The sequence below is a fragment of the Taeniopygia guttata genome, chromosome 14 (assembly GCF_048771995.1).
Source record: "Taeniopygia guttata chromosome 14, bTaeGut7.mat, whole genome shotgun sequence".
Classification (NCBI taxonomy): Eukaryota; Metazoa; Chordata; class Aves; order Passeriformes; family Estrildidae; genus Taeniopygia; species Taeniopygia guttata.
The window spans coordinates 9,063,638-9,082,086 of record NC_133039.1 but is presented as its reverse complement, the minus strand read 5'-3'; the positions used below and the strand labels follow the sequence as shown (position 1 = coordinate 9,082,086).

Below are 18,449 nucleotides of genomic sequence, written 5' to 3'. Positions count from 1 at the left end.
TTTGCTGTACACTTCACAGGAAAGTGGAATCCACATGTATACAGAAAACAAGATACTCTACAGTTGAGAAATATGACAAAATAATATTACTGCAATAATCAACTTGCTTCACACACCAAAAAAACTGCATCTAACTATCACCATCTAGAGGTAAAATGAAAATGCTTTTTTTTTTTTAAATCTGCTCTGGATTCTGTCTGTATGCCCATGAATATATTAGACATGAAATTATTTTCTAATGGGAAGCAATGTCTGCCACACAAAAGAGATGGGCATCAAACTGCAGAGATCACATATAGCAGTCATCAGAAAGCAACCTAGAGAAATTAAGTTGTTTCTCTCTAACTAGAGAAAAAAGATTGTTTGGAAGGGAAGACTTTTGCCACCATGACCCTGGCTTTAAAAAGTCACCTAATACTTAAATTATCTGTTTAACAGACTAGGCTTCCTAAAGCATGACTTTGTACAAAACAAATTAATTTCTCCATATATGACTGTGTCCTGTAATGTTTATAACTAATTAGTCTGCCACTCAGTTATAGCCATCAGAAACTTTGTAAGAGAATAAACCTCTGAACCTTCTTTTGGATAACTGCCTAATGTCCTTACTGAAGACATGGTTATGATTATCTAGTCTGAGCTCCTGTCACAGCCCAGATAATTTCACCCACTGAAGTCCAAACAATCCTCATGATTTGTTGATTGGTAATAAAGACATCAATTGGTCATCTAATTATTTTTTCTAGTCAGGTACAAAATTAATTATACTAGTAATCTGTCATGCTAATGAATGGCAAGGCAGGAGTCAAGAACTAAACCTGAAGCAAAACAAAATAGAGCAAGTACAAATAGAGAGGATGTGCTCTGAAAACAATTAGAATGAGCTTGTCATGCACAGAAAAAAGGCATTAGCTGGAAGGAATGATATTTTGTAATCATACCTAATATTTCCTTTTTCGGACTAAATTAGTCATTATTAGCATAACATTACAAAGGCAACTCATGTTTAATTAAAATGACCTCCAAATTTCTTGCACACTGCCCTTACAGCAAGGCACACTGATCTCAACAGTTCAGAAAATTCCTTGAATTATGAAATGTATTTTATCCAGAAATCTTAAATATAAACACAAGTTATAGTGGCATTTATTATTCCAAAATATCACTATCTAGGGATTTCCTTAGAAAGAAGTCACATGTTTGTGTTTGAATTGATTTTTCTTCAATTTAATTAGCTCAATTATTTTCTAGACCCACAAAAAGTTCCAGTATTACCCCATATTATACACATGACCACCGTCATGCACTTGTTTTGAAATTGCAAGGCAATAGTTTCAACGGATGTTCCAATTTGCATTTTGAAACAGTTAAAAAATGTCTCCATTTCCTTCATGATTTGAAAGATTGCTATTGTATTCCCCTTTTGGTTGCCTTTCATGCAGGCTGAGAATTTCTAATATGCTCCTCCAGTGAAAAATCTTTTTATTTTTCACCCATATTATTTGCAGTTGATATATGTCTTTGGAGAGGAGTAGAACTGCACACAGATAAACCAGAGATAATACACAGCATAATAGCATTTTCTATTTGTCTATCCCTTTCCTAATCATTTATAACAACCTGGTTTTTAGACCTCCTTAAATCCTTTTAAAAATTATGTCCGATTAGCTACTTTAAAATCTGTGGTATGCAAACCAGAAGCCATTTATCAGTCACTTTTCAGCTATTTCACCTTTGAATTCCTGGTGCACTGCATGTGGAGATTTATGCTTTATTTATTCAATAAGATCTGCTACTAGCATTTCATTTAAAATAGACAGTCTGCTATTCTCCACATGGAATAATCCAGAATGAGAATAACCCATAGCAACTCCAGGGTGAACAAAGATTATAAAATATGCATTTTTCTGTTACTATTTTATATTCTGAGAAAACAAGTGAAAAATATTTTTAATTGAACTCAATAACTGCACTGAAGTGCACATCCAATTCTAAATAGCTTTTCCCCTAAAATTTATACACCCTCTAATTGTTCTAACATCCACAGCTGAATGATACAGAGCCCCAGCTCTGTTAATTTTTAAGCCAGTAACAGATAGTGCTAAACTGGGGCACTGAATTATCTGCTGCTCACCACTGTCCCCTTGAACTCAGCCATTCAAATTGAGCATAAAATTTGGCTCCGGTTCCAGAGCTTGTTTTGAAATCCTCAAGATTCATAACCAGTTAATTCTGCCAGTTAAACATTGCTGCAAGAGTGCAGTGTAACTCTACAAATACAGAGGTCTGATTGAAATTTCCACATCTAATAGGATTAATTATAAAATGCTGCTCGCTTTCAGTCCACAGTTTTATTTCTGAGCTTGTCCAGAATCCTTAATCCTTAGCAGAAATTAAAGAAACTATTTGATGGTTGAAACTATGTGACAAGTATGCTGGTGCTGGAAACTTTTCCTGCTATATTTACTGAAGAGCAACATCTGGGTTTTTTTAAGTATGAAATATGCACTGATTTTGAACATCCGAAGCAGATGTTAACATGACACAAAAATAAATGCTTTGAAATGCCCTTCAAAACAGCATTACATATCTACATTAAATTTAAAAACATAAAATTAAATTTTAAAAAGCTAGCACAATAAGAAAACTCCTCCAGGAGTCTATTTTTATCCTGTCCAAGTCAGGCCCTACTGATATGCAAATTAGTGTGTCGTTAATTTATTTTCCTGGTTTAAGAAGCACAAGTGCAAAATTGGCATTGATTTCGAGGAAGCACAGCAATCCATATTTATTTCTCTAATTCTTATCTTCTTCAGAAGCTTTTTGAAGTCCATGAAAACAGATAACAGACACTGTGGAACTGATAGGTTCATCATTTTTCAAACTACTTGAGATGCTCTGCAATTGTTTCCACCCTCTTCTGGCCATTTCCAAGGTAAGTGGTATGTACATAGTAATGTATTTTCTGCTACAAAATACCTATTTATAAGCAAAAAGGGACAGAAGAGGCACAACAATTCTAAAATGCACCAACAATAAGTGTGACTTAGCAAGTCTCCCCTGGCACAGTTCTGCTCTCTCCATCAAGTGAAGTGCTCCAGAGACACACAATTCCAAATCAGCAAAGGGTAACAAGGTGGCTCATCAGAGGAGGGCAGAAAAGGACAATCTCTTCAGCTTTCTAATAACAGCACATGCAGAAGAGACCAAGCCATCTCAGAAATACACTCACATGAACTGCCTTTGGAAAAGCCATGGCCAAGGCTCATGCCCTTTTGTAGCACCCTCACTTAGCAGCAACATCTTACTTTGATAGTATCACATGTATGATCTAATTTTCCATCGGGTTAAGCACTCGAGGGCTAATTCCTAATTAGCCTTAAGTACAGTCATAAGTATTTAGCAAACCTAAAAATCATGCTTAACCAAACCAAATTTTCAAACTTTGCCTGTTCCAGCTGGCACACTTTAGCTTTCTCCCCAAAGTTCATTTGATGTCTTTTCCTCAGCATTAATGAGCACAACCAAGAGTCATTTTTTACATCTGTTCACTCAAGTTCTCCCAGAGAAAAGAGAACTCCACAAGGCACTGGTAATAATCTCACTCACACCAACATTCTGCAAAATTGCTACTTTCCTCTATACTAATACAGTACAAGTCCTTTCTCATGTGGCTGATACAAAGAGCTATACAAGCATTTTGATTTTCTGCCACTGGAGAAATAAATGATAAGGCAGTAAAAATAATGTTTATTATGAATAAAAGGACTCTCAGAAATGAGCTCAATAATTTATCCTAACTGGACTCCCAGCCTGGGCCTGTTTAAGACATACTGGTAGCCTGGTAAATATCCTCCTCAACAATTTCATCACTGAACAAAGTCTCTGTTATCAGGAGCACACATTTTAGCAGAGATCTAGCAAGATAAATGCACAGTGCTGTTAGTGAAGCTATTTGAAGTTCTCTAAATTAATGCTTTCCTGGTCACTATAAAATGTAAAATAATATTCAGCAAGCACACAACTATATACTGATCAGAGAGGTGGCACTCACTTCAAATGTTTCATCACAGTTGTAGAAGTCCATTTGGGAAATTACTTCTTTTTCACTGGCACAGGGGCAGTGACACTCCTGCTACTGAAATTAAAAACTGGCAGGAATCATATTAACATATTCTTACATAAAGAAGGAGCTCAACAGGTGCCATGATCAAAGTTTAACAAGAATTACAGAAGTTTTAAGTCATTTCTACAGATAATTCCTGCTTGTCTATTCTCCTAATTATTAAAAGACAATGTACAACTATTCACTGGAAAAATTCTGTAATATCCTGTGCTGTTCTGTAACTGAAGACAAACTAGCCTGACTACATTCTATGTTCTAGACAGCTATATTTAACTTTTCACTTAAAAAATGCCTGTAAACTGATAGTGTGAAAAGATAATGAATGGAACATATTCAGAAGAACTTGTACATTTTTCAAATATATGAATAAACAAAATTTTGCACACTATGAATACCTAACATTATGAATTTATACTGTAGAGACAAAAACCTAATAAATTCTCAAAATTGTCCTTTTGTAGATTCAGAATTTTCAAATTTTTTCAATATTTCTATATTTTGCTTCCTTTTCTGCTTTTCTCAAGACACTTAGCCTTCAATTACAAGTTCTTTGTTTTCCATTAAAGACGAGTGACACCTAACTCTCTACTCACTTCAGAAGATTTTTAGGTAAAGTTCTGAACTGCCTTCAAATTGGGAAGCTTGATTTATGTCAACATTTTCCTTTTGAATGTGCAGAATACCTACAGGAGACGTGAATTCTGCATATTCAGCAGGCTTTCACAGTGATGTCCAGTCAAACTGCATGACAAATACTGAACTCTTTAGTAACCTAATTTGATACCAAGTTACAAGTAAAATTTAAAAAAGCATTAAATTCTTCACAGAATTCACAGAATGGGTAAGGTTGAAAGGGAACACAGTGGGCCATCTGGTCCACCCCCCCTGCTCAAACAGGATGAAAAACAACACAGAGCAACTCAGAACTCTTCTGGTGGACAAGGAGCTGCAACATCATTAGAGTAACAGGTGGAGTGAGATATCGATGCTTTTAAGAATTCCTGTGTTGTCAGACTTGTGTCTGGGTTTGAGAATCTGTAGCCAGTGACAGCAATGGAGAAATATGTGAAAGCCAGAAAGACAAAAATATTACACTTGTCAACAAGTTTGGTTTTCACACACCTGTGCAGCTCAATTTGATTGATTATTTAGTGCTTTTGAACAAATTACTAACTGTTCCCATCCTGGCGGCTTTTCTTTCCATTACCTCAAGTCTTATTTTTCATTGTCTTTTACTGGCCAAAAAGTGGGCGTTTTCCAGTATTTTTCAACTACCTGCCAACACTTCATAAATTATTCAAAATTCTACAAAAAAACATCATTCAGAGTGAGAAGAATGTTAACAAGCTCCAGCAATCTTGTTCAGAACTAAGTATATGTGGCTGAAACAAAAGTGGAAAAATTTTGCAGCTGCTAACAATCCACAAATAAAGAAACATAAACAGCCTAGGACAGCACATTAGAGAGTGTTTGAAGTTCACCCTGCCATTCTATCCATGGAGGGTGACTGCTCTGAAACCAAGAATCCAGGAAGCAAGGAACAGTATAAAATTTCAATGCTTCAGCTGCAAGTCAGGCTGGAGCACAAACCCCCAGATTCAGACCTGCCTGAGGCAGAACACAATGTGAACACGTTCAATAACACACAGTGAAGAATTGTTTCATTATTCAAGATGTTTTCAAGTGAGCTACTACAGTAAATCACATCTGTCTGTCTGTCAAGCAATGTTTCTGGCCTTTGTTATCCCCGAAACTGAAGTAAAATGTGTACATGCATACTGAAGAAGGCTTTACTGATGAATATTGAATTGTTACACTCCCTGACCAATGGAGTCATCTTATTAGCATGCTTTTAAAGTATTAAACTACTACAAGTCAACCCTCAAAATATGCCGTTTGAATAATCAACACAATCCTATGGATGAAAATATATGAAGTTACTGCTGCTGCTCATTAGCTGATCTCTAATGAAATTATATGCAGAGCTTTAAATTATTAAAATGTGCTATTTCAGTCAGAAACTTCTACACAAAATCCCTGTTCAGCTGGCTCACTTACCTGGTAAACATGGAATGCATTGGCAGCTTTTCCACGCAGGAAGACTGAGGGAATCCAAACATTAATAAGAGCACGATTTGATCTGAGGAGGAGAGAGAAAAACTTCAAATAGGGAATCATATTTATGTATAAGAATTGCAAAGCAACTACATGCAATGATTTATATAATGATCAAAGTGATCAATAAAGCAATTTAAAATTTCAAATGAAGTAACAGAAAAATTGGGAGTCCTGCCTGAACTTTTTTATATGTTCTGAATCTAAAAAATGTTCCCTAAAATTAACCCAACTGAAACAATTCGTTCTGCAGGTTTTCTGGGGTTTGGGAGTTTTTTTCACAGCATGCATTTGACAACATTTGATTATACACATGAAGCAAAAATTATTCACTTCAACAAATTCAACATTTTCAGCCACAAACCTCAGGTAAAGTTCATTAAATAACAGAAAAGCAGTGCATAATTATGCAGAAGCCATTTCCATCCGCTCTTTGTCATCCATCTCTAAATTTCTATGATTCAAACACATCAGCTACATTTTCAACCCCTCATCCACAAAAGCAAGATTCATTAATTTGACTACTAAAGGCAAAATTCCAAATCAGAACACTTTAGAATCATGTGGGATGTGTTCTTCATGGGGGTTTTGGGGTTTTTCTAAGCATTGATTAGGAACTATTCTGTAAAAATGAGGAAGTCCATCACATGATGAAGAGCAACCAGCACCCATCAAACCCAAAACACTAAAACCAGTAACTTCTTGGTGCTTTGGCAAAATACCACGACCTAGGGCACCTAAAAAGTATTCCAAGGGAATCTTCCTAAATCTAAACTCCTTGAGTTCAGCATTATTACCTACACTGGACATGGACTATGCAGCTCTCCATACTTTTTAACAATGGAACACCACAGCTAAGAATGCAGTTATTGGAAATAATAGAGGAAAAGCAAATTATTGAATCTGTTTGCTTATTCTCCTTTCCCAGAGACGGTATGAAGAGAAAAGTTTGTGAATTATGAAACTTACATTTCAAAATCTGATAAACTCTGATCTTCAGATGTTTGACTTAAATCTCCAGGGACCTTTATTTACAAAACAGAAATAATTTCCACACAGTGGCTATTATGTTTTCAATTAAGAAAGCGTAATATTATAAGGAAAGTACAATTCAGCATTCAATTTTATAAATGCCAATAAAAACTATTACTGACAAGCAATAAAAGAAAAGCAAAATCCTGAAAGAAGATTGTGAACATATCACCCTTGTGAGTCCTTTATATTAGAATTTGCTACAGTTTTGTAAAGAAGCAAATCTGGGTTTGTAAAAGCATGTAATTTTGAAAGATATGGAAAATGCAGGAAAGAGCATCATTATTAGGGCTTTATGAGCAAAGGATGCTAAAATAAAGTACGTTGTGTGTATAGGCAACTTATGGGAAAATATGAAGCACATAAAACCTACTGATTGCTTTCTCTTACAACCAGTATTCCATTAAGGGAAGGACACAAGAGCATTTTATTTCAGATGTGCTCTTACAGAACATTATATAAGCACAAAAGTTCATAATGATGCAATCATGGACCAATACCTGCAGAATCAAAGGAAGTAGCAGCTGTTAGAAAATCAGATTGCAAGAGCATTTAGAACTAAAGAGAAACAGCTTTTTACCTTACTTTACAGCTAGAATAAACATAAAAGGGTATCTTCTTTCCTTTAAAAGGAAAATGTAGACTGTAAAGCATATCTAGAATAGTTAAGAGGAAGGGAATTGTTCAAAGCCAATTCTTCACATATCTGTTATTTCTTACAAGCTAATGGATATTTCACCATGAGTAGCATGTTTGAGCCTATTCCAGAGCGATATTCTACAGTGCAATAAACAAACACTCACCGGCCCTCTCAGATCAATGAGTTCTTGTCTCATCTGGAACACCAGAGCTTCCTTGGCCATCAGAGCACGGTGCAGCCTCTCATTGAATTCAATCAGCTCCCCGTGCATTTCAGCCACCTGAAAAGCAAAGCCAAGCGATAATTGTGATCTGAATTGGGGAAAAAAAAAATCCCACTTTTTAATTTCTTACATGTATATCAATTTCTTTTTACTCTCCAAGTACTGCTAATGCAGTAGTTTGAACTGATCATTAAGAACAGACATTGCTATAATTTTGACTCATGCCTTGAAATGTAGTTTTGATATTGAATTGAATAGGACAAAATACAACTTCATGTCAAATTTTATTCTTATCACTCAAAATCATATGACAACTGATTCTAATAAAACACCCATTGACTTCTGTTTTCAGTTTAATTCTTTGATGAATTCAGCAGTCAACAGGTACAAACTGATCACAATATTTTGAACAGGGAGTACTGCAAAATGCACAAATTGCATTAAACTTTGCCAATAATTCATAAGTGATGCATTCTTCAACCTTACTTGGAGTTTTAATAGGATTGGACCTGGAAGTCAATCACTCCAGGCAAATCTGTGAGAGGTCAGAGGAGTCTTAATACCAGAGTCAGGCTGTGGCACAGGCTGTTCTCACAGGTAAACAGAGTGGCCTCTTTGGACACTGAGCGTGGACGTGGCTGTGCTTGGCATGTTAAGTCAAGAGAGCAGCGAGTGATGCAGGATGTTCTGAGAGTGCCAGGGGCTGGGGCAGGGAGGGGGATGGAAAGCTCCAGCAGTCAGCTGAACACAGTGAGCACTGCTGGGCCCCTCCCCAAGGGCTGCCCCAGCTGCATGGTTAAACCTGCTCCTGTTGCTGCACCTTTTGGAATGCCTCTTCTTCCTCCTCATCGCCCATCCAGAGCTAGAGAACAGCAGAGGCAGCAGGGTAACAGCATGAAAGCACAGCTGAACAACAGGGATTTCAATCCAGGCACCTCAACAACAGTGCACAGACTTGAACTACTGCCAAATCTCTTAAGAGTTCATAGTTTGCCTTCTGGAAGCAGTTCATTATTACCTGTGAATTTCACTATTTCCTTTTCTTGAATTACTCTGCTTTCTCCCTCTTCCCCAGGGAAGTTCCCCAAAATAAAGCAGTATAATTCACTTAATTTAGTGCCTGTTTTTAATTTTGTGTTCTGTTCCACACAAACCTGCATCCTTCACAGAATCAAAGCAACGAAAGAAAAAAAAAAGCTTCAATTTGACAAGCTAGAACCTGACATCATTGATTATAAATAAAAAATAAAAATATTTTTCTCAAGGTGAACTTCAAGCATTCTTTTCCAATTTCATTTTATATTAGAGGGAATCCTTCAAACCCAGTAATTAATCACTGAAATATACGCAAAAAAGAGCTAAACTACACCAACAATATACTAGAGAAAACAATAATATAATACTATTAATTCTAGATCAATCATATTCCATACTAGTTTAACCACTAATTCCAATTTGAAGTGGGTGTTGCAACATTTAAGAATACCAGATTAATATTAAGAGGTCACTGTTAATTCCACAGAACCCAAGCTGGAAAGCAGAACTTCCTTGCATTTTAACTACAGAGATACAGCACACAACTAGTTGCAAACTCACAGAGAAAAGCTGCAATACTGCTGGTTATCAAAAGCAATATAAAAACTTACAAGTGGATCTCAGTAGTTTACATATTTGAAAACATGTTTGATTTTTCAGGGCCTGTCTATCAGAAGAACAAAATCGAGACTGATGTGTGACTATTTTGTCTTTCTCTGATTTGGATGTCCTTGAAAAAACTTTCTACTTGCAGATTCAATTAATATGTAAATTCAACAACTCTCTCAAAACACTACAAGTAATGCAAAAATTTATAAGTATCCCTAGAAAAGTAAAATAATAAAAAGGAAATTTAAAAGCAAATAAAACACAAAACCACTTGTTCTATATTATCAAAAGGACAACTAGCAGGTATCACTTATTAGCAATTAACTGATTTCAATACTTTTCCTTGTCAAAGAAAATGCATTTCCATCACAGCAAATCAAAAGGAGCAATGAATAACAATATTAACTGAAGTTCCTTTAACTTTTCCTGCATCAAAGTCTGCTAAAACAATAAAGAGGTCTCCTTATAATTATATCCTTTCAGTTACATTTTCAAAGAATCACATCTTCCTTTACTCAATCCACAATGAAGCTTAAGCAATAAATTTCCCTGCTGGGACTTCAATCATCTTCACAGTTGTTTTTCTTCATAGCAATATGCTTGAAGCAAAAAAATAGAGTATAACTAAGCTATGTTTCCCTTGGACAGAGGATCATTTAGATTTTCTCCTTCCCATATGAGAAAACAGCTTAAAGCCAAACTCTTCTCATGAAGGTGAAGTGAGGCTGAAGTAAACACTTGAGGCTCCACACTAAGACAACTCTTCAGAGTTGACAAAAGAAAACCTAAGTGCCTGAGAGCACTGCAGTTACACTGCCCAGCACGACCACAGTTGAGAGCAGCTCCAGAAAAAGGACAAAGAAAATATCACTTCATATTTCACAGCAAAGGACCAAGCAGTTAACTTAAAACAGGCTAGAAATGTTTCACTAAGCATCTAGTAATACAATCTATCTTCAAAGGACACACTTCTAGAAAGGGAAAAAGACATTTAACAATAATGCAACAATAAAGGTAAAATAAAATAAAAACTTGCAAAAATAAAAAACTAGTAATTTGCTTACAGAGTGTTTTAGTGGAACCCAAGTTTTTTTAAATATTGTTTGCATCGAAGACTTCATAGAAGTTTTTAAACAAGCCACATCTCAATTAATGACTTTTTGTCAGGCATAGGCAGTTTTTCCCCAATAGTCACAAAATACAAAACAATGTGTTTCCCAAAAAGTCTCAACAGAACTGGAAGTTGCTTCTTTTTGCTCTTAGTGGAAGCATGGGTGTATTTTTCCCATGAGAAGATTTCCTTTCCAAAAATCAATGTTGTTATACATCTTTTTCTCAAAAGAAACAAGGCCAAAAGGATGCAAAACAGAGCAGGCATCCTATTAACAACTCCTTTTTCTACAAGTGAAAAACACTAAATCTCAAAATGGCAGAGATGGTTCCAAAAAAATCTACTGATACAGTCATAAAATGTTCAAACTTTGCTTTCTGTTTCAAAGCTTCCATTTTCTATTCTCAGTATTTCCATCTGCAAACAAGTTATTTGGTCCAAGATAGACTGAAAGACTTAGGAATAGGGTTGGCATTGAGCTGCTTTGGTTTGGGCTTGGTCCTAGGGTGACTTTATGATGCTTGTATCCCCCATTGTCTGTTCTGTTTATGTTGGATATTAAGTTCTGCACCTTTAGGGCTGGTTCCAAGAGGAAAGGGGGAAGAGAAGAGAACATTCCATTGTTTATTATTATTCATTTTGGCTTCATTGTTTTTTTTACTCTCACTACACAAGGTAAGCACAAGTTGCGTTTCCCCAAAACAAGTAGAAAATAAGCTGAAGCTTTCCTCCCAAAATAAACTGGGAACTGTGCTAATTTAATGAAATTCTTATTCATGCTTGCAATAATTCCCAGTCTTTGTCAGTTGTGTCCAGTCCTACCAGTGTTTACGGAGACTGACACTGCTTGCCATGCTCAGAGCCTTTAAGAAGAGTTGTCACAAGGGTTATGTCCTGTTTGGAGTATGTGAGGATATTGTTGGCGGCTAACAAGTGAAACAGATGCAGCCCCCCTCTTCCCAATATCACTGATAAAAAAACTTTTCCTGTGGTTACATCCAGAGCTGTGTCACCACTGACACTGCCACAAAATCAGAAGTGTCAGCAACAACTCCTGAGCACTCAGAAAAAACGTGGTACAACCAAGGAGCCTCCTTAGAGGTAGGTTTTACCTGCATTCTTAATTAAGATATTCTCTTGATAGGTAAAGAACAGAGGAAAGGAGCCAAAAGAACTCAACCAAAGGTAAGCATTAAGGGAGAGAATTAGTTTCACATGGTCCTATGAGAAAAGGATAACCAAGTATGCATGTTTTAGAAGAACTGTAGGAAGCTCTTTGATCCATGATCTGCATTTTTAGTCATCTTCATGTTAATCAGTTAATGTGGGTATCCAATTTCAGGGTATTTTGGGCAAGAGAAGACATAGAGAATTATTTTACTTTTTATAAAAATGTTCTTTTAATATTTAATAGCATATATGGGTATTGGATACTAAATTTCATTACTTTTTTTCTTAAAAATAATTTGTATTCAAATTTAGGATTAAACCCTAATCTATCTTTTTTTTTCTTTTTTTTCTTTAATGAATTTTACATCAATCTTGAAAGTAAATCTTGCCTTAGGAACTTTTCCTAACATGGTCATATCAACAGAAAAAGTAGCTTCTATCAGCCATTTCCTTACTGCAGTTATTCAATAAGCAATACAAAAATGAAACATGGTTTGCAATCAGAAACCAGCATGAAAGCATAGAAAAAGCTACAGATTTCTCTATGCTCTTAAATAAAGCTCAACTGCCAACACAGCCATGCCTTTAACTATGTACTGTAACTTAGACAAAACCTCAAATCTATTGTCTGTGATGATTTCAACTTCACTACCATCAACAAAAACCTGAAGGAACTTGCTTATTTATTAAAACCTTCATTTTAATATCAGCATATAAAAGTATGCCCCTGTTAGGAAAAATACTTTTAATTATCTGAGGTTTTTTATTTTTGAAGAAAAAATCAGATTTATCTTTTACATTTCTGAGGAATAAAAGATATCAACCAAGCAAAGAAATTATTTAAGCTTCAAGCCTTGTTTTACAATCAGGATTCCATAAAATCTGTGCAGTACAAACTTTACCTCAATCAATTTCCTTTCATAAGAGCTGGCCAGTTCCTCATTGTTTTCTACTTGTTTTTGCTCTGGAATTGTAAATTCTCCATCAGTGCTCCAAATGTTTGGCAGAACTATAACAAAGAGATACCTCAAATTAAAAAGTAAAATTCCATAAATGTCCAGGACATCCTGTTTTGAAATAACAGCTCTATAAGAAGCAGTTATTAAAAACATTGGAATAGACCATAATATTAAACACTATTACACGTACTGAAATACAGATTCTGCAAGGACCTTTTTGGTAAGAAATATTTGGACTGGAATCTTAATAGAAAAGAATGTAAACCAAAAGCATTTGGCTGTTCTGTGACTACAGCTGTCTAATATATGTAATATCTGCATTTCCTGGCAAAAGTCTTCTAAAACTAATCTTACGCTTCTCTTTTAAGCCTTTTTTTTTTTTTCCAAAGGGCTTCCAAAATATTCCATATTACTTGCACAGACTGCTTACATATCAGAGAAATTACAGAAAACAGGACTGAGAATGAACATTCCATACTTAATCCAGTATTTCATGATTTTACATCAAGCAGAATCAGCTGGAATTATTCCATTCTTGATAGTTAATTGTCTTCCTAATTTCTTCCTAATACCTTCCAAGAAGGGAGATATCAAGCTTCCCTGCATAACCTATTTAAATTTAAGTGTTCTTCTCACAAAGGTTTTCCTGATAGCTAATCAAACTTCCTTCACCTGCCATGTCAGCCCATTACTACTTCTTTTATCTGTAGTGAATGAAAATTACAGATTATTCTATTCCTGTTCCCAGCTATCATTTACGTATTTGAAGATCACTTAAGGCCTATTCTAAGTAAATCTTCTCCAAGTTAGACAAAATCCAGTTCCACTTTTCCTCATAGCTCATGAATTTCTAAGAAAACAATTTAACTCATAAAAGTAAAGCCCTAATAGAAGAGGAGCTGAATAAATGTTTTCATCATTCTTCAAAATCTGAACTACCTATACAACCACTATCAGGTAGATAGACGAGACCATAATTTATCTGGCTAAATATTTTTGAGCCTGGGAACTGATTTTTGCTTTGAGGAAGAATCTAGAAGTTTATTATTTAAGTGAATTTGAAAGCTATTTTAAGATCTTTTCCTTGTAAATGTTGCTTTAAGTTCTTCAGCCAGACTTCTAAGATCAGCATTTTTATATAAATATTCTAGTTAAGCAGGTTTAATAAATGGTACAGAGCCAGCTCCTGCTGATGACTGAGAAATCAAGATGCTTATTTATTAAATATTTAAATACCATATCCAACTGCTCAGGCTACAGCAGTGATCACTCATTTTGAAAGCTGATAGTTCTGACTTTTGGGTAATTTATTTATAATCACATTTGCTGAGTGGGGTTTTTGGCCTTTTTAAGTCTCCACAAGGCAAAGTATCAAGCTGAGTTTCATTTCTTATTTTAGGAAACTATTTAAAAGCTATACTCAATAGCATTTGATCTGATTATTGTAGCAAACATGTAGAGTCTTCATTATTTATAGTGATAAAAATAACAGCAGAAGCCAAATTTATTGACTCATTCAAAACTGAGTCACAGAAAACCTGTATTCTAAAATCTACAATACATTTAATACTTTTGTTTTCATACCATTCAGAAGATTAATTATAATTAAAATTACTCATTACATATACAAACTATGGGTGCAATAGTTTCTGTAAATCTGGTAAAAGAAAAAACTCCTTTTGTTCCACTTCTTTTTTGCAACTAGATCTCAGGGATTATTCATGCTTATTTACTTTGAGTCAGAGACCACTGTAGTTCCAAAATTTCACCTAAATTTTCAATGGCAGCTAAGGAAAATAAGTATAGTTTTATAAAAATTCAACATGTGAAGTTACAATGTATGAAAAATTTATTTTATGTAGCTGAAATTTATTCTGGTCACTAGTGCTAAATATTATAGAAAATTACTGTGGATTAAGTATCTTTACAGCATAAAGCACACGTGTGTTTATTTTTAGAAATGTTGGTACTGTTCCATCCCCCTTTTTCATCTATAAAATCTGACCATCCTACTCAGTTTCTATTCTTATCACTCACTAATCTGCATAATTTTAACATGGTGGAATATAGCTAGCCTAGGAATATTTTTTTTTCTTTTCCTATAATTATACTCATCATGGAAACTGTCACTACCTAATGAAGGATAATTTCTGCTATTATAGGAAGCCTAAGCCATGGTTTTTGTGAATAATTCTTAATATAAATCACTACACTCCAGCAAAGTCGGAAGTAAAAACACGTGTTCTCACTAACAAATATCCTTTTAGGGATGAATGAAGATTTGAAACTCCGGATAAGTACAGTGGTTAACCCTGAAGAACAGTAGTATTCATAAAGCCACTTATAAGACCAAAGTATTCACAATTTTAAAAGATTAGATGGTGCCAATTTCTGAAACCCCATCTCAGCTCTCTGAACACCTTCTGTAGCCAGTGGAAATCCAGGTCCTACCAGAAGATTCAGAATCAAGACATCAATTCAGCCCCTCATGGATGCTTCTATCACAGACCACAGAAGACAAACTGATAAAACTGCTGATAACCTCACTCATTTTCTTTCAGATATAAAATATGTTCATTACTGCTCGGCACAGAGTCTATTTCAAACCGTCTGCAAAACAACAGTATAATCGAGAGATACTACATTTCTTTTTCTATCCCAGTATCACATTAATTCACAGATTTTTATTTAAGCTAAATTTTCATCAAACACCTTTTTCTGGAAAATTTCTCACTGAAAAAAGCAATATCACATCATCTACCAGAAAATGCTCTGTAAAAGTGAGTACAAAAATCTACATTTGTATTTTTCGCAAAATGAAAACACACCAAATATGTTATTTTCACTATTGGAAGGTATTACTCCCTGAATGGCTGTACACAGAAAAACAAATCCCATGCATGGATTGTTTTCCCCCCCTTCATTTTATCCTTACCTTCCACAGTTTGACCTTCTCTTCTGAGCATCTGGACAGCTCCTACATACTTCTTAAGCTGCACTTTTAGCACCTCATTTTCTCTATTGAAATAAATAAATAAATAAATATTATTTCCCCAAAATAGATAAAAAGTCCTTTTCAATGGAAACAGACTCTCTGTCATAATGAGCTTTACCTAATTTGTGTCACCATGATGCAAGGAAAAAATTAAATAATACATCAACAGCAGAATAGCAAGAAAATTCGTTTTCCAGGATCACATACACATCAGTGAAACAGATTATCTCATAATCAAAACTTTTCCATTGTTTAATTTAGATTTTCTGTACTATGCTCTACTGATGGCAAACAAACTACACAGCCTATCTAAATCAACAATCAACTAAAACATAAGGATGGGATGCTACACAAGGAAATTCAGAATGGCTAATGTAAAATGAGATCATTATTTTACTAATCTGCATCTAATTGCAAGCAAATAATAATTCAGCTGTAGAAACAGTCTTTATCATTGTAAGAAAATGGCAGCACTTCAGCAAAAATATTCAAGGCAAAAGTTTCCACAAACCATGCCTAAATGAAAACAATAAGACATGAAATTTAGGTAGTCCCTTCAGCTGTCGCACTTCAGTGCCTGTGCCTGTCTCATTTCTCTTTGGAGTGCACAAGCATTCAAACCAGGTACTACCATGGCTCCACTTAAAAACATTAAGCACCTTAGTTTATATTTGGGGGGAAATAAAAAGGGCTCCAACTGATTGATTTTAAACAAAGCTGACAAATCACATGTCTGAAAATTCAATTATCTGTCTAAGCCATTCAGTTAAGCGAGTACAACAGAAAAGTTTATACCAAAGAAGCATAACTAAAATGTGTTGCCAGACTGTGAATTCAAACAACTTTTATTTTTCTTTCAGAAAATACCAAGGTAGAAATAAGTAAGTGCCACAAATGCAGCACAACACACAAGAGCCCCACAAGTGTTAGAGAGAGGAGGGAACCTGGGCCAGTAAGGCCGTGCTCCAGGCACGATGGAACCTGGACATGCAACACAGCACAGAAAGCTGCAAATAGATGATACACCAACAAAAAAAGGCATTTTATTAATGGAAATATATTTAAGAACTAGAAATATTCAAAAAAACATGCAAGTATGTTTGAGGGTCCTTATAATACTACATACACACACACGTAAAATACACATTTTATATATATATATATATATACACACACACAAACGCCTGCTATGAGCAATGCTACACTGATCCTATAAGAAGCCTTGACTAGCACACTATTCCAATTCCTATGGATTTCAAGTCAGCTTGCTGAACTTTGTAACCTCAATTTTATTCAGCATTTTAGTAGGAGACTGCTAAATAATTGAGAAGCTATTGATTGCTCGACCATTGAATTTTAAGAATTCTTGATTTTATGCATTTGATGATGTTTTTCATTTCTGAGACAACAAAGAACAAATCCGTTTTTCCACCAGAGATAGACACTGATATTCAGGGTAAGAGGAAAAAAGAGAAAAAACACAGTATAATCCTATGTACTATATTAAAAAAAAATTAAGTAATTTATTCACAAAAAAAAAATTCTATAACTAAACAAAAAGGTTTCTCACCAGAGTTGTAAGAATGTCTGCATGAAAATAACAGTGTACAGTTACAACATATCGAGTATTAAGGATTCTCATGAATTAACTTTTTATCACCTCATTTCTACATATGAGAATAGACTCAGTGCCTTCTGATGGTACTGTGACAGCTTTTTAAAAAATCAGGTTTTTACTACTTTGTCTTAAAATTGACTTAAAAGTTGATACAGTACAGATGAAGTTGAAAAATACTTTAACTCCTTTAAGGTTTTTGATACAAGACTGAAATTCAAAGCAGGATACTATGGCCCAGTTACAATTTTCCAACTTACTTCCAATTACTTCTCATCCTTTGGCATTTTTCATTACTACCATTTAGCTAGATTCCAAAGAGGGCCCATCCTCCTGTATATGAATCTATATAGTTCTTTTAATCAGAGCATAATTGAAAAACATTTAGTAACCACTCATTGAAAAGTCTTTAATAAGTCTTTAATAATAAAAATAACTCTCAAGAGTTATTTTATCAGATATATTCCTAGCAAGCATTTCATAGGAAGATAAATCGTGACCAGGAGTTACGGGTCAGATCTGCAGACTGAAGGATGTTAAATGCTTCTATATGCAGGCCCTGCTGTACCTCTGCAATGTATCCAAACTACAACACCCAACCTGAAGCAGAACTGTTCTCCTGTTATGAGCCCAGAGGTCAACACAATATTTTCAGCATCTTTAAAGTGCTCCAAATAGTTCCACATTTAGTACTGAAAAATGAGCAACAAGACTGTAAGTACAATTTGAAGGGGATTGAGAGAAAAATAAAATTTAAAAAAAAAAATAGGCTGAAATAGCCAGGAAAACAAAGGCAGAACTGCACCACTAAAAGCACAT

The 18,449-nt window shown here is 34.9% G+C and overlaps 1 protein-coding gene across 3 annotated transcripts in view; it reads right to left on the bottom strand.

Annotated features, from left to right (window-relative positions):
- Window positions 1–18,449, bottom strand: part of SNX29 (sorting nexin 29) — a 103,175-nt gene that overhangs the window by 52,960 nt on the left and 31,766 nt on the right. For all 3 annotated transcript variants that reach the window (XM_030284399.4, XM_030284400.4, XM_072935774.1), the window contains exons 14-18: window positions 15,956–16,038; window positions 12,964–13,070; window positions 8,077–8,193; window positions 7,211–7,266; window positions 6,185–6,266 (exon numbers count right to left, since the gene is read on the bottom strand). In XM_030284399.4, coding sequence (XP_030140259.2) covers window positions 6,185–6,266; window positions 7,211–7,266; window positions 8,077–8,193; window positions 12,964–13,070; window positions 15,956–16,038 — 445 coding nt within the window. The remainder of the gene's footprint in view (window positions 1–6,184; window positions 6,267–7,210; window positions 7,267–8,076; window positions 8,194–12,963; window positions 13,071–15,955; window positions 16,039–18,449) is intronic.